Genomic DNA, 12,231 nt, shown 5'->3' on the forward strand with positions numbered 1-12,231 from the left:
TTTGAGTTAAACTATTTATGGAAATTATTTTTTCAGATTTTCTTCATGACAGAACTTTTTCCATCTGTGATGTTACCTGGCTTTACAGTAAAGAGGAATGAGGAAAACAGAGCAAACATGGCTATTTTGGGCATATTTACTGGGCATTTTTAGTTGTTAAACACTTCTATTTCTCCCTATTGCATTTGTTAAAAAATGGATGATAAGCAGGAAAGCAGCCTGAAAAAAACTAAATTTAACTTCCTTAATTTTTGGAGTCAAAGTTTAGAATGATATCTTGCAATAGCAAAATTCTTCTATAAAACTCAAATCTTGCTCACATGATAAAGCAATGCTTGATTTCTGTGCTTATGCTCAAGTGTTGTAGCTTATTACATATTCTGCATTAATGCCTTGTTTGTTCTTTTCTCATCCTCCAGTTTAGCTGAACGCTTTTGTCTGGGATATTCAGTTTGTAGCCAGTGCTGAGGACTAGCTGTGCTTATACAGTAAAGGTCAAGAATTCTGCATTTCTTCATTCCTTGCTAAATAAAACCAACAGAAAACTCAGCAATCAACCACCCAACCCCCAAACCCTTAACCTGACTCTTCACAATGGCACTACCAGACTCTGAAAAAAATAATCTCCAGGAGATGCTTTCTCTTACTCCCTGTTTGTATCTATTAATAAATTCCACTCCTGTTCAGTTGCAGCATGTAATTAATAGTTGTATGAAAATGGCCTTACCTCTCCTTTACCTTTGCCTCTGTTTTAGAACATTAACTTGCTTGCTTAGCCTTACATTAGCAGCTCTTAATCTTTTATGCCAAAAATGGCAGTTTGACAGTGTTGGGATTTTAGAATCAAAGATAGTGAAAAAGAACCCAAAAAAGCTGTTTACCCAACCTGCTTCTTTGAAGAGGATTGCTAGCCTCCTTCAACTCCCAAATTTAGGATGTCAGGTGCTAGAACATGAATTAAGAAAATCAAGTTTAGTCTGTGCTGTGGCTGCCAATAATGCCAGATTAATTTTTGCAAGCACAGTGAGCAGTGCTTCTTCAGCTACCAGGGGCTTGTGCAGCACCAAGGGAGGAGTTGAATTCCCTGTTACTCCCAAGGCCAGGAGAAGGAGCAGGTCTAGATCCTCTTTCCCAGCCTGACTCTTTTCCCAAGGGCTGACCACATTTTCCTGAGGGATACAAGTGCAAGAGAGTGAATGGAGAGCATAATCTGAACTGTAATCATGGGATGCAGAGAAAGCAGGAGCCTGACATGGTTAAGGCAGCATGTGCAAGGACTCTCCTGACTGTGAGCTGAGGGCCTGCTCCATTCCTTGCTGGCTTTGACCAGAGTGGCTTTGCAAAGTTGCCCTGATGCCACACCCTCTTCCCAGGCGACAGCTCACCCACTCCCAGTTTCCAAGTGGTGTCAGTGGTGTAGGTTGCCATCTTTTCTCCCCAGCCTGGCCTTGACATGTGTTTGTGTCTGAGCAGTGGGAGCTGCACTTCCAGGACTCCTGGGGTCTGGCTCATCCTGGCAGCCTGCTGCTAGATACTGCCCTGTGGCCAGGCGCAAAGCAGTTAAAAAAGAGAAAAATATGATGGGCCAGGCACAGAAAGAAAAGGTTTCAGCCAGAGACTAGGCTAAAAAACTAAAGGGGAAATGAAAAAAAAAGACCGGTGAGGACTTTGAGAAGAAAAGTAACAAAGCCAGATGGGACTCACCATGGAGATTGCAAAAGAAGAGAGAAGCTTCCAAGGAAAAGGTGGGAAGTTATTTGAAAGGAAGTGCAACTGAAGGAATTGCTCACTAAATTTGCTACTAAAACAATTTTCAGTTGTTTCTCAGGAAAGGAAGGTGATTAGATTTTGTTGACTGAAGAGAAACAGGAAGTGTTTGTGCTTCCTGTGGCTCTGTTACTGCTTGTGCACAAGCTGGTCCTCTGATGATCCTCCTACTCCAAGGTCCTGAGTTCATCATGGTGGAAGGGATTTTTTCCCCCTAGGATCAGATGGAAGAGCTGTCTCTTTTTTCTAAAGAGAGCATTAGTTTGCCTCTTCCACCTCCACACATTCTAGAAATTCACATCAAACAGTTGCAAGTAAACACATGTACAAGAATGGGCGAGTCAAAGCAGGATCATTGTGAGGGCTGAATTCCACAGCCTCAGAGTCTGCATTCTGCATTTTGAGTCAATTGTATAAAATGCAGTAAGGAACAGGCTGGTTCACCAAGTAAACAACTCCATTATTTAGCAATGCAAAGATTTCTGGCATTTTTAAAGTATTAACTTTTTTTTTCCACAGAAATACCAGAATTTATGACTTGGACTTAGTTATGAAATCCGTGTTAGAACAAAAAGCAGTTTCACACACAATAAAATGGTTAATTCTATTTCATTCAGAGAAAATATGCTAGTGCTTTAATTGGAAAGCCTGTGCCACAGCTGTGTGATGGCAGGCTCTGAGCCTGTAAGGCATCCTCCTCCCCTTCAAAGCAAATAGTCAACCATTTACAAAGAATCAACTTTACTTTGTTTAATGGCTTTACTCCCAATGGATTTTGCTTTGTATTGTCCTGCACAGTTACTTCTCTTCAATGTATGTTATGTTATAACTTTATCTCATGCTGTAAGTAATATATAACCACATCTCACATTTAAAAAATACGTATTTAAAGGTGCTCTATGGCTATTCATAAATTCTTTAGACATAGCAAAGAGCATGGCCCTGTGACTTTGTTGTCTCCTCTATGATTCTTCTAAAGACAATCAGTAGGGCCCTCCCAAGCTCTGCCTCCATGCCAAAGCCAGTCTGGTTGGCAAGTTCCAGCAACTGTCTCAATCTCTGAAGTCACTTTCTGTGAAAAACGTGATTAAAGCTAGTTTAGTTCCATTTCTGTGTGGAATAGCATTGGGCAGACAGCTTCAGGTTATGTGATTAACAGTTGCCTGGTTTATATACTTCCTAAAATACTGTCTCAATCCCTGGATCCCAAACTAGTAAAGCCATCATCTTGTCAGGAGAAGCAGACCTTTGGAAATTTCACTATGTTTGTAAAGTGCCTTTTTAAGTATTTGAGCAACAGTTTTGCTTGGGAAGTGCTTCTGAAAGCAAGAAGAAAAAGCAAGAGTTCTTGAAACATTTAAAGTTTGGATTTCCAGAGGTTTTCTCCTTTGTTTGCTTGCTTTGTTGCCTAGGAACTGGCCTAAATAAGAGACTCCAAGTAGACAGAGTGTTCTCTGGTGGAGGCTCTCTAATGGAGAAGGGCTGTTTAATTGATATGAGCAGAAACATAAAGCATGCACAGAGGGCAAATGCCCAGCAGTCACTTTGTCAGCTGGCTTAGGCAGAGACCTTTCTGACTTGGCTTTAGTTGGGGCAGATAACCCTGTTGTTCAGCTTTCATTTTGCCAACTGCTTTCAGTATCATGGATAAATGCTCTTGTACTTTAACCTTTACCTGCCCAGGCGTTTTAATCTGTCTTGGTAGCAAGACATGCACAGCATCTGTAGCTGTGGTGAACTTGCAAACCCAGGCAGTGAGATCTGTTGGCACATAGCCTATGTCCCCTGTCCCACCATGATCTGTGGAATACCTGGATTTCAGCTACATGGGCTGGGTGAAATAGAGTTAGGAATAGCATTAGCAGCTGGTGATAGCCAGGAAGACCACTAAGATATTGGGGTGCCACTTTAAACCCAGGGATTTATGATGAACACATCATAACTTGAGGGATTTCATCTATATATCAGATACATCTATCAGATTCATCTATATATCACAGATATCATCTGTGATTATTCAGCAGCAGCAATAGAGAAGTCACATCACACAAATCCAGCCTCTAGCCTGCAGCTCACTGGGTATTAATGTAGCACTGAATTCCCAGAACACTTCTGCTGAGAGGGTACTATTAATTTTTATTTTATTTTTAGAGGACTGGAATCAAATATCACTGTTAACAGTTACTGTACAGAATATCTAAAAACTTTTACTTTTATTATGAATAAATTTTGTTTCTGGCAGTTTTGTATTGTACATTTGGTACAGAATACTTCAAGCTCACAAGATTTTCTTACTCATAATTGGATGAAAATAGTGCAGCTCCAATTTGTAGATTTTCATGCCTATTTTACATCTTCTCTTCTGCAGCTTTAGGGATGACAGCCCTAAAGAAAAAAGATCCCAAACCAGCAATCTCCACGTTCAGACTCTTAGGCCAGAGTCTTAACTGAATGCCTTACATTTGTCTCATGAATAGAAATGGCCCAATTTCCAGCAATGCTGAGTGTCCTCAGTGATCCAAATGGACTCTGAAGAGCCCTTCTAACACCTGAAATTCATGCTCCCTTTTTTATTACTTTTTAAATGTAAGTATGGATTTACAAGCCTAATTATCAGAAATCCAGATTTGAGAATTTGGCCTGGAAAAAATCTCGCACCTAATTTTGTTATTCATTGATCTCTTCTTCATCATCTTCAAATGCTTCCTCTCCATCATTTGCTGTTCCTTCTTGGTATTGCTGATACTCTGAAACCAGGTCATTCATGTTGCTTTCTGCTTCCGTAAATTCCATTTCATCCATCCCCTCTCCCGTGAACCAGTGGAGGAAGGCCTTTCTCCTGAACATGGCGGAAAACTGCTCCGAGATCCTTTTGAAGAGCTCCTGGATAGCAGTGCTGTTGCCAATGAAGGTGGAGGCCATCTTGAGGCCACGGGGAGGGATGTCACACACCGCCACCTTGACATTGTTGGGGATCCACTCCACGAAGTAGCTGCTGTTCTTGTTCTGGATGGCCAACATCTGCTCGTCCACCTCCTTCATGGACATGGGGCCGCGGAAGACGGTGGCCACCGTCAGGTACCGGCCGTGCCTCGGGTCACAGGCTGCCATCATGTTTTTGGCATCGAACATCTGCTGTGTGAGCTCTGGCACCGTGAGTGCCCGGTATTGCTGGCTGCCCCGCGCCGTCAAAGGGGCAAAGCCCGGCATGAAAAAGTGAAGGCGCGGGAAGGGGACCATGTTCACTGCCAGCTTCCGGAGGTCGGCATTGAGCTGGCCCGGAAAACGCAGGGATGTGGTCACCCCGCTCATGGTGGCAGAGACCAAGTGGTTTAAATCTCCGTAGGTGGGGGTGGTGAGCTTCAGGGTGCGGAAGCAAATGTCATACAGAGCTTCGTTGTCGATGCAGTAGGTTTCATCTGTGTTCTCCACCAGCTGGTGGACGGAAAGCGTGGCGTTGTACGGCTCCACCACAGTGTCAGAAACCTTAGGAGAAGGCATGACACTGAAGGTATTCATTATCCTGTCTGGAAACTCCTCTCGGATCTTGCTGATGAGCAGGGTTCCCATGCCAGACCCTGTCCCTCCTCCCAGGGAGTGAGTAAGCTGAAATCCTTGCAAGCAGTCGCAGTGTTCACTCTCTTTTCTTACTACGTCAAGCACAGAGTCAACCAGCTCTGCCCCTTCTGTATAGTGTCCTTTAGCCCAGTTGTTTCCTGCACCAGTTTGTCCTAAAGTGAGATACAACAGGGAAAGAAAATACACAAAATTATTGGCAAGGTTTGATATTTGCACTCTACATTGACTGACATCTGTAACAAAAGCTGCTACACATCTGTCAGGTAGATAACCGTGCTCTTCAGTTTTGCCTACAAATATCTCTGTAAGTATCAACATAAACTTTTTATATAGTCTCTGGCAGTTTTCATTAATGCCTTTGGGGGTATGGGGGGGTTGGTTTTTTTGGTTTTTTTTGTTTGTTTGGTTGGTTTTTTGGGTTTTTTTGGGGGTTTTTTGTTGTTGCTTTTTCTTCGTTATTTGTCATTTTACCATCCATAAATGCAAAAAGATGGCCTTAACTCCTTGATTTGGAAACTTTCACACTCCCAGTCCTGATGATTCTGTAAACACAAGACAACTGTTCGATATTTAAATGCTTTCTGTCTGTAAGGACCATGATGCATGCAAAGCTAAATCACAGATACATGTATCTCAATGAAAGTGAGAGGTTCTTGGACTGTTCTTGTGAGTCAAAGAGAAAACATTGTCATTCAAGAATAAAGCTGGGCTTCAAAATCCTATTTAACTTGTTATAGCAGGGAAAATAGCTTTTTAAATTCATGGTTACCTAGCCTGAATGAAAATAGTGATCAACAGAAACTTCAGGGACATTATTTCCAAAACTTAGAAGTTAAGTGCCTTTTAGGTTTTACTGATTTCCTTACAAACTCACTATCCTTCAGGATATGCAAAATGACTTGGAAAATTGGATTACTGATATTTCAGAAAAGTGATGAATCCATTCTTTTCTTCCCAAGGCTTCCCCCTTCTTGTTTTATGTGCCACTCAGTTTATTAAGATAAACAGTGTGGATCATTTGCTATTGTCACTGTTTTGTTATTGGTTAGATAACGAGGAGGATTAAATTGGGCAATCAATTTTTTACTACTCCTGTTCCTCAGTGTCTACTACACACATACATTGTGCCACTGAACTCACTTAGGGTACTCCTGGGAGTGGTATTCAGACTGAGCAATGCTTTCAGAATTAATTATAGAGCTGGCAAATTCTGTGATGTTCCCCAAGACCTTTCCCTCCCTTGCTATTACCATTTCTCATTTCAAATTCCCACACCACCATGTTGGTGCCAAACATAGGAACCAGAGAAACTGCTGGCTGAGACACTTCTGAAATCCTCTGTACGTTTTTGCAGTGCATAAATGCTTGGTTTCCTCATGGTGTTTTGGTTACTTAATGCATTGTTCTGTGCGTTGCTATATTTTTCTCTCTTTGAGCCTAGGGAGCTCAGCACTTCCTGTCCAGCTGGGCAAAGCACAAAGTAATATCCTTCCAGAATTAAATATGTTTGTAACACCTGCAGCCTGCTTGAGCAGATCCCCTACTATGGATAGGGAAGCACATCAGGATGCACATAAACAAGCAGACATCTCTCCAAAAAGCAGAAGGCATTTATCTCCTAATGGACATAAATTCTGATTTTAGGACAACTATCAGCTACTCCTGTGGCAACACTACACTCTATCCACTAGTCAGCCATGTGCCTGGGGTCTCCAGAATTTTCACTGGTGAATTCCTGCTTCTACACCCAGTTATCTATACTTCCAGAACCACTGGCTGTACAGCACTGTAAGGCTACCACAACACAGAGCATGAAAACATGCCCTGGAAACTCCAGCCTTCTTACCCCATGACAATACAATCTGGAGGTGCCATGGCCCTGACAAGGCTGCCACAAATCTGGAAATCCTGATCACAGTCCTGTGAAACTATACTGGATGCCCTCCAATTATCAGGTGCCTACCTACCTGACCTCTGAAAATCTAATGCAAACACATAGAAATTATCAAATTTCACCAGGGCTAAACTCTCTGGGTGGGAAATGAGCCTGTGCCCATAAAACTCAGGACCTGGCAATTTTTTTGCCCATCCTGGAAGCCCAGGTCCAGCATCCTCCATCTGTCATCCGCCAGGATCTAAAGAAGCCTGTATGAAGCAATCCCACAATTTATCTGCATTCCTGGAACCCCCAGGTCCTTCTATGAATACTTCTTTCTCCAACACACTGTAGGGTTATCACACATGTTCAGGTTGAGCTGCACATGCAGAGAAGTCATTTGTCTAACAGTCAATTTATTTTTTAGTTCCTAAAATGGCACTTGTTCCCTACAATCTTCTTTCACTCCTCTACTCTCTTCACTGCTCAAAAGTACATAAGATAAATCTAGTAAAATAGCTCAGTAGCTTGCACATTAAAACTTAGGAGCCTGATGTGATCAGCCCTGATGCAGAACTTGCCTTTAACTGCTGGACAGCTATTTTTTGGTTGCCCCCATCAGTTCATACAAATTAAGTTGGAGTGGTGTCTCTGTAGCAAGTCTACCAAGGGTGTACACAAGAAAAGAACAACAAATGCAAAAATGTACAAATGAAAACTGGCTAACAGGAGGAGACACGTCATGGTTCACAGCTCCTGGTGGGCAATTGTGTGCAGTCAGAAGGCCAGGAGGCCTACTGCTCTCATACAGCAAGATTGCTCCACCTGCAGTTCTTCACCTTTTAAATCACTACCTTGTCAACACAGACATTAAAGAATAAGGATTATTTCGTGTCCATCTCAAATTTCTTGCTGGTTTGATATAAAATTCCTGTATCTGGAGTGTGTGACCATGTACTCAATACAGCTGCATGAAATCCTGATAGCTGGTCCATGGCTACTTGCTATGGAGATGTGGGCACATGCAGGTTTATACGAGCAGAGGTGGAAAGCATCCCCATCAGAACGAGCCCATACAGCCTGGGCTACAGCAAGTATGGGACTGCCAGCTCCTGCCACAAAATCCTTTGTGGGCCTAGGCCAGATTTTTAAAAGTGAAAACAAAATGCTTTGTTGGCTTTTGACACAGAAGTTCATTACTTCAGCATTCAGCCATTCTACATTATTCAGCAGGTTGGGAGGACAGTGCCTGATGCTGGCAGGGGCCTCTGACAGATACGAGTCGATCACATGCTGTGGGTTCATTGTTATCTTGGCAGGAAGGGAATACAGCAAACTGGGCTATTGTTGAAGACATTCTGAATTGATTTTGCTCTGGTTTTACTGGTGTTGTGCCAAACTGTAAAGCTCCAGTTCAGGTATTTCCATAGGTCAGGTGAATTCATTTTCAGAGGGCTTGTGTGGTTCGTGTAGGTGAAAGGGAATGAAAGGAAAAACCTGAACACAGAAACAGACTTCATAAAGCTGCCTATGTCTATGGCTTTTCTCCTTAAGTTTACACCTTAAGCTGCATGTTGTAATTTGCAGCTCCTTTGGAAGAGACCCTTAACATCGCTGCCATGGAGTTTACAGGAGAACAACATGGATGGCATAAAAGTTTTAAATTCCTCTTAAAGGAACTCTGTATGGCTTTTTCATTCCCCTCTCCAACCCAACAACCCAGATTTGTTTTATACCGTTCAAACTATGTTTATCTTTCCTCTGTCTGTCCCTGGCATTGTTCCTTCCTTATGTTAACACAACGTACCAAACTGAGTTCCAACCTAAGCTTGCCTTGTCAGGAGGAAATTGTGTTTGTGGCTAGTGCAGACTTGGAAACCAAAAGGACATGAAAGTTCTCATGGTAGCTTTCATTCAGACTTCCCGTTTCAGCAAGTGGCTCACTTAATTTCCACATGCTGTTCCTCCTTTAGTGCAAAGGGACTGACAATGCTTCTGTGCTCCATAAGGGTGCTCTGAAAGGGTAATGTGCATTCTTAAGCTTAGATGCAAAGTACTACAGAAGCCCAAAGTAAAGCAGTAAAAGTAAAAACAACCCTCTGCAAGAACACTGCAAAACCAGAACATCCCGACTTATTTTCAGACTGTTCCTCATTATGCTAGAAACTAACCCAGTAACTGTGGCTACATCTGAGTTTTCTATATTACAGATTATCTTCTTCCACTGTTACTACACTGCAAGGATATACTGGAAAGGTTTAATTACAGAGCCTAAAAACAATTCTGTACTCAAGCATTTAATGTGAATTTAAGTGAAGGGTAGTCTGGCTGGTTTGTGGTTGAGGTTTTTCCCTCCCCCCTCCATTTTCTACATAATTTCTGTGCATTTTGTTGTGAAGAACTGGCCTCAGGATTTCTCTGGAGTTCATATATGTGGAAAGCAAATGTACTTTCTCTGAATACTATAGGAAACTTCCAGCAGTTTGCTAACCGAAGGAATGATCAACAAAAGAATGACTTTTTCACTTTACAGGATGTTTTGACTGGCTTACATAATAATTGCAATTCCATTGTTAGCTATTAGGATTTCTCAGTAGGATCACTTTGGAACAGGGAGATTGAATGCTTTTTGACCATTCACTTGGTAATCAAACAGTTGTTGTAGAAGTCTGTTTTTTACAGAGAAACATCCACATACCAAAGATGAAATTATCGGGCCGGAAGAGCTGACCAAAAAGACCAGAGCGCACACTATCCATGGTTCCCGGCTCCAAGTCCAGCAAGACTGCTCTTGGTACAAATTTGTGGGCTGCAACACAAAGTAAGCATGCCCTTAGTGCTCAGAAATAAGCTAGCACAGTTATAGCTTTTAATACACAAATATATTACATCTCACATTGTTAGTCTAAAACATAGTTCATACATATGTACGTACTTCCTATACAGAAAGTCATGGAGGTGAAAAACCCACCTCTCCACAGGAATAAATCAATTCACCTTGGAAAACAGGCCTGACATAATTTGGACTCTACAGATTTTACATTTTGTAAGCTCTTTATTAGCAAGAGATATGAGGGTGTTTCTGATTAGAAAAAATGGTTTACTTGTTCTTTTTAAGAAAGTAGGTAATCTTTTCTGTAAAATCAGGGCGAGTGAAGTGCTTATGTTCAAGCTATCCACAAGCTTTTGTGTTTGGAGGATTCTCCTCCACTGAAAGAGCTACTTGGTGTACATGGCAAACAGTAGTAGTCAGCACATCTATCACAAAGCACAAAACAAACAATCTGTGTCAAGCTGAATGTGTCCAAGGAAACTCAGGTAAATAATATGAATTAACCCCAGCTGGACAAAAGATGAAACATTCACACTTGCAGGTTCACGACTCCAGATCCCCATTTTACACTGTTAACACTTTTCAACAGCAGAGGACTCTGAGGACTTGGATGCCTTTTGCCATCTCATTAATGAAACAGTTCTCTATTACCTGTGGCCCAACCCTCTCATTCATGAAAATTAAAGAGAGAGTGCTATTGATGCGGGCTTATGTAACCGACAGTTTAATTTGGAGTAATCGAAGAAATGCATTTGGTGAAGTAATCACACATTTGAAGAACAAACTCCTACTGCAATGTTAAATAATAAACAAACCTCCACCTCCACCCTAAGGACAGCCTTGTGCCACTTCTCTGTGTCTGGGGAGATAGAACCCAGCCATCTTAATGCTTTTTAAGAAAGTAGATAACATTTTCTGTTGAGCTGGGCGCAGCTGGGGGGCTGGTGGCATGTGAGGAGTGTGGCCAGATGTGCAATATGGATTTATGAGCCCGTCGTCTTCTGATTCCTGTGCCCCTACCCACGGAGCCCCCTGTCCCGCACCCCTCCCGGTCCCCATCCCACACTTACAAGATGATTCATTGTAGTAGACATTGATCCTTTCCAGCTGCAGCGCTGAGTCACCGACATAGCCTCCGGCTGGGTCAATGCCATGCTCATCACTTATCACTTCCCAAAACTAAGGGAGGAAAAGCGAGAAGCGGGTTGGGAACTTCCCTGCCGAGCCCGGGCCGGGGGCGGCGGCGGTGCGGCGGCAGCTGCCGGATTCCAGGCGCGCCCGCCGCCCCTCCCGGCCCGCGAGCAGCGGGAGCCGGGCGGGCACCGGGATCCAAACCCCACGGGCGGCGCCGGCTCCGCGCCCCACGGCCCGCGCGGGCTCTGCCGCCCTCCCCCGCTTCTCAACCGCGGCCTGGCCGGCTCAAACAGAAAAACAGTTTTTAAAACAGTTTTTTAAAAGCTGTCCCGTTTGGTTTCGGTGCTTCCCAAGGCCTTTTATGGTCACGGGGCGCGGAGCGATGCGCGGCGCCCCGGGCGCGCCCGGCGCCGCTCGGCAGCGGCATCCAAGCGCGGGCAATGGGAGCGGGGGCGGCTGGCCCGGCACGGCCCAGTACAGCCCAGCACGGCCCAGCCCAGCCCCGGGGGTTCCAGCAGCCCCGGGGAACCACCGGGCGCGTCCCCCGGGCGCTCAGAGGCTCCGCAAGCGGCGGGCAGGCGGCCGCTCCCCTTCAGGCTCACCTTGGTCCCGATCTGGTTTCCGCACTGTCCCGCCTGGATGTGCACGATCTCCCTCATGGCTGCAGCCGCTGCCCCGCCGTGCGCCCGCTGTCCCGCCGCCCAGCCCGGCTGTGCGCGGCGCCGTCCCACCGGGCGGTGCTTTATGGGCTCCGCGCCCCCGCCCGCCCGCGGCCGCCCCCGCCCGGCACCGCCCTCGGCAGCGGGGCGCGACACCGCCGCTGTGTGTGTGACACCGGCCCCGCTGGGTGTGTGGCACCGGCCCCGCTGGGCGACACCGGCCCCGCGTTGTCCCGACGGCAGCGGGGTCCCGGGGAGTCCTCCTGCCCCAGCGGCAGCTCCCGTCCCTGGTGTGCTGCTCAGCCCAAAGCCAGGTCCGCAAACGTGGCTGCGGCATCTTCACCCCCGTGCGGACATCGCCGCCTTCTCCGTCCCCTGTTCGT

The 12,231-nt window shown here is 44.9% G+C and overlaps 1 protein-coding gene across 1 annotated transcript; it reads right to left on the reverse strand.

Moving 5' to 3' along the window:
- Nucleotides 1-2,979: 2,979 nt before the first annotated feature.
- TUBB6 (tubulin beta 6 class V) lies at nt 2,980-11,914 on the reverse strand. The gene is made up of 4 exons (XM_030943576.1): nt 11,792-11,914; nt 11,126-11,234; nt 9,921-10,031; nt 2,980-5,498 (listed from the first exon to the last, which is right to left on the reverse strand). The coding sequence occupies exons 1-4, from the start codon at nt 11,846-11,848 to the stop codon at nt 4,435-4,437; spliced, it is 1,341 nt and encodes a 446-aa protein (XP_030799436.1). The 5' UTR covers nt 11,849-11,914; the 3' UTR covers nt 2,980-4,434.
- Between the last annotated feature and the right edge of the window lie 317 nt (nt 11,915-12,231).

Source organism: Camarhynchus parvulus, chromosome 2 (assembly GCF_901933205.1).
Source record: "Camarhynchus parvulus chromosome 2, STF_HiC, whole genome shotgun sequence".
Taxonomy (NCBI): Eukaryota; Metazoa; Chordata; class Aves; order Passeriformes; family Thraupidae; genus Camarhynchus; species Camarhynchus parvulus.

Bases quoted from the DNA above. Each gene is read 5' to 3' on its own strand.
- TUBB6 (XM_030943576.1), bottom strand. From the start codon at position 11,848: ATGAGGGAGATCGTGCACATCCAGGCGGGACAGTGCGGAAACCAGATC. The intron at 11,235-11,791 runs GTGAGCCTGAAG...TTCCTCCCTTAG, and splicing joins GAAACCAGATCGGGACCAAG to TTTTGGGAAGTGATAAGTGA. The intron at 10,032-11,125 runs GTAAGTGTGGGA...TTTGTGTTGCAG, and splicing joins CTACTACAATGAATCATCTT to CCCACAAATTTGTACCAAGA.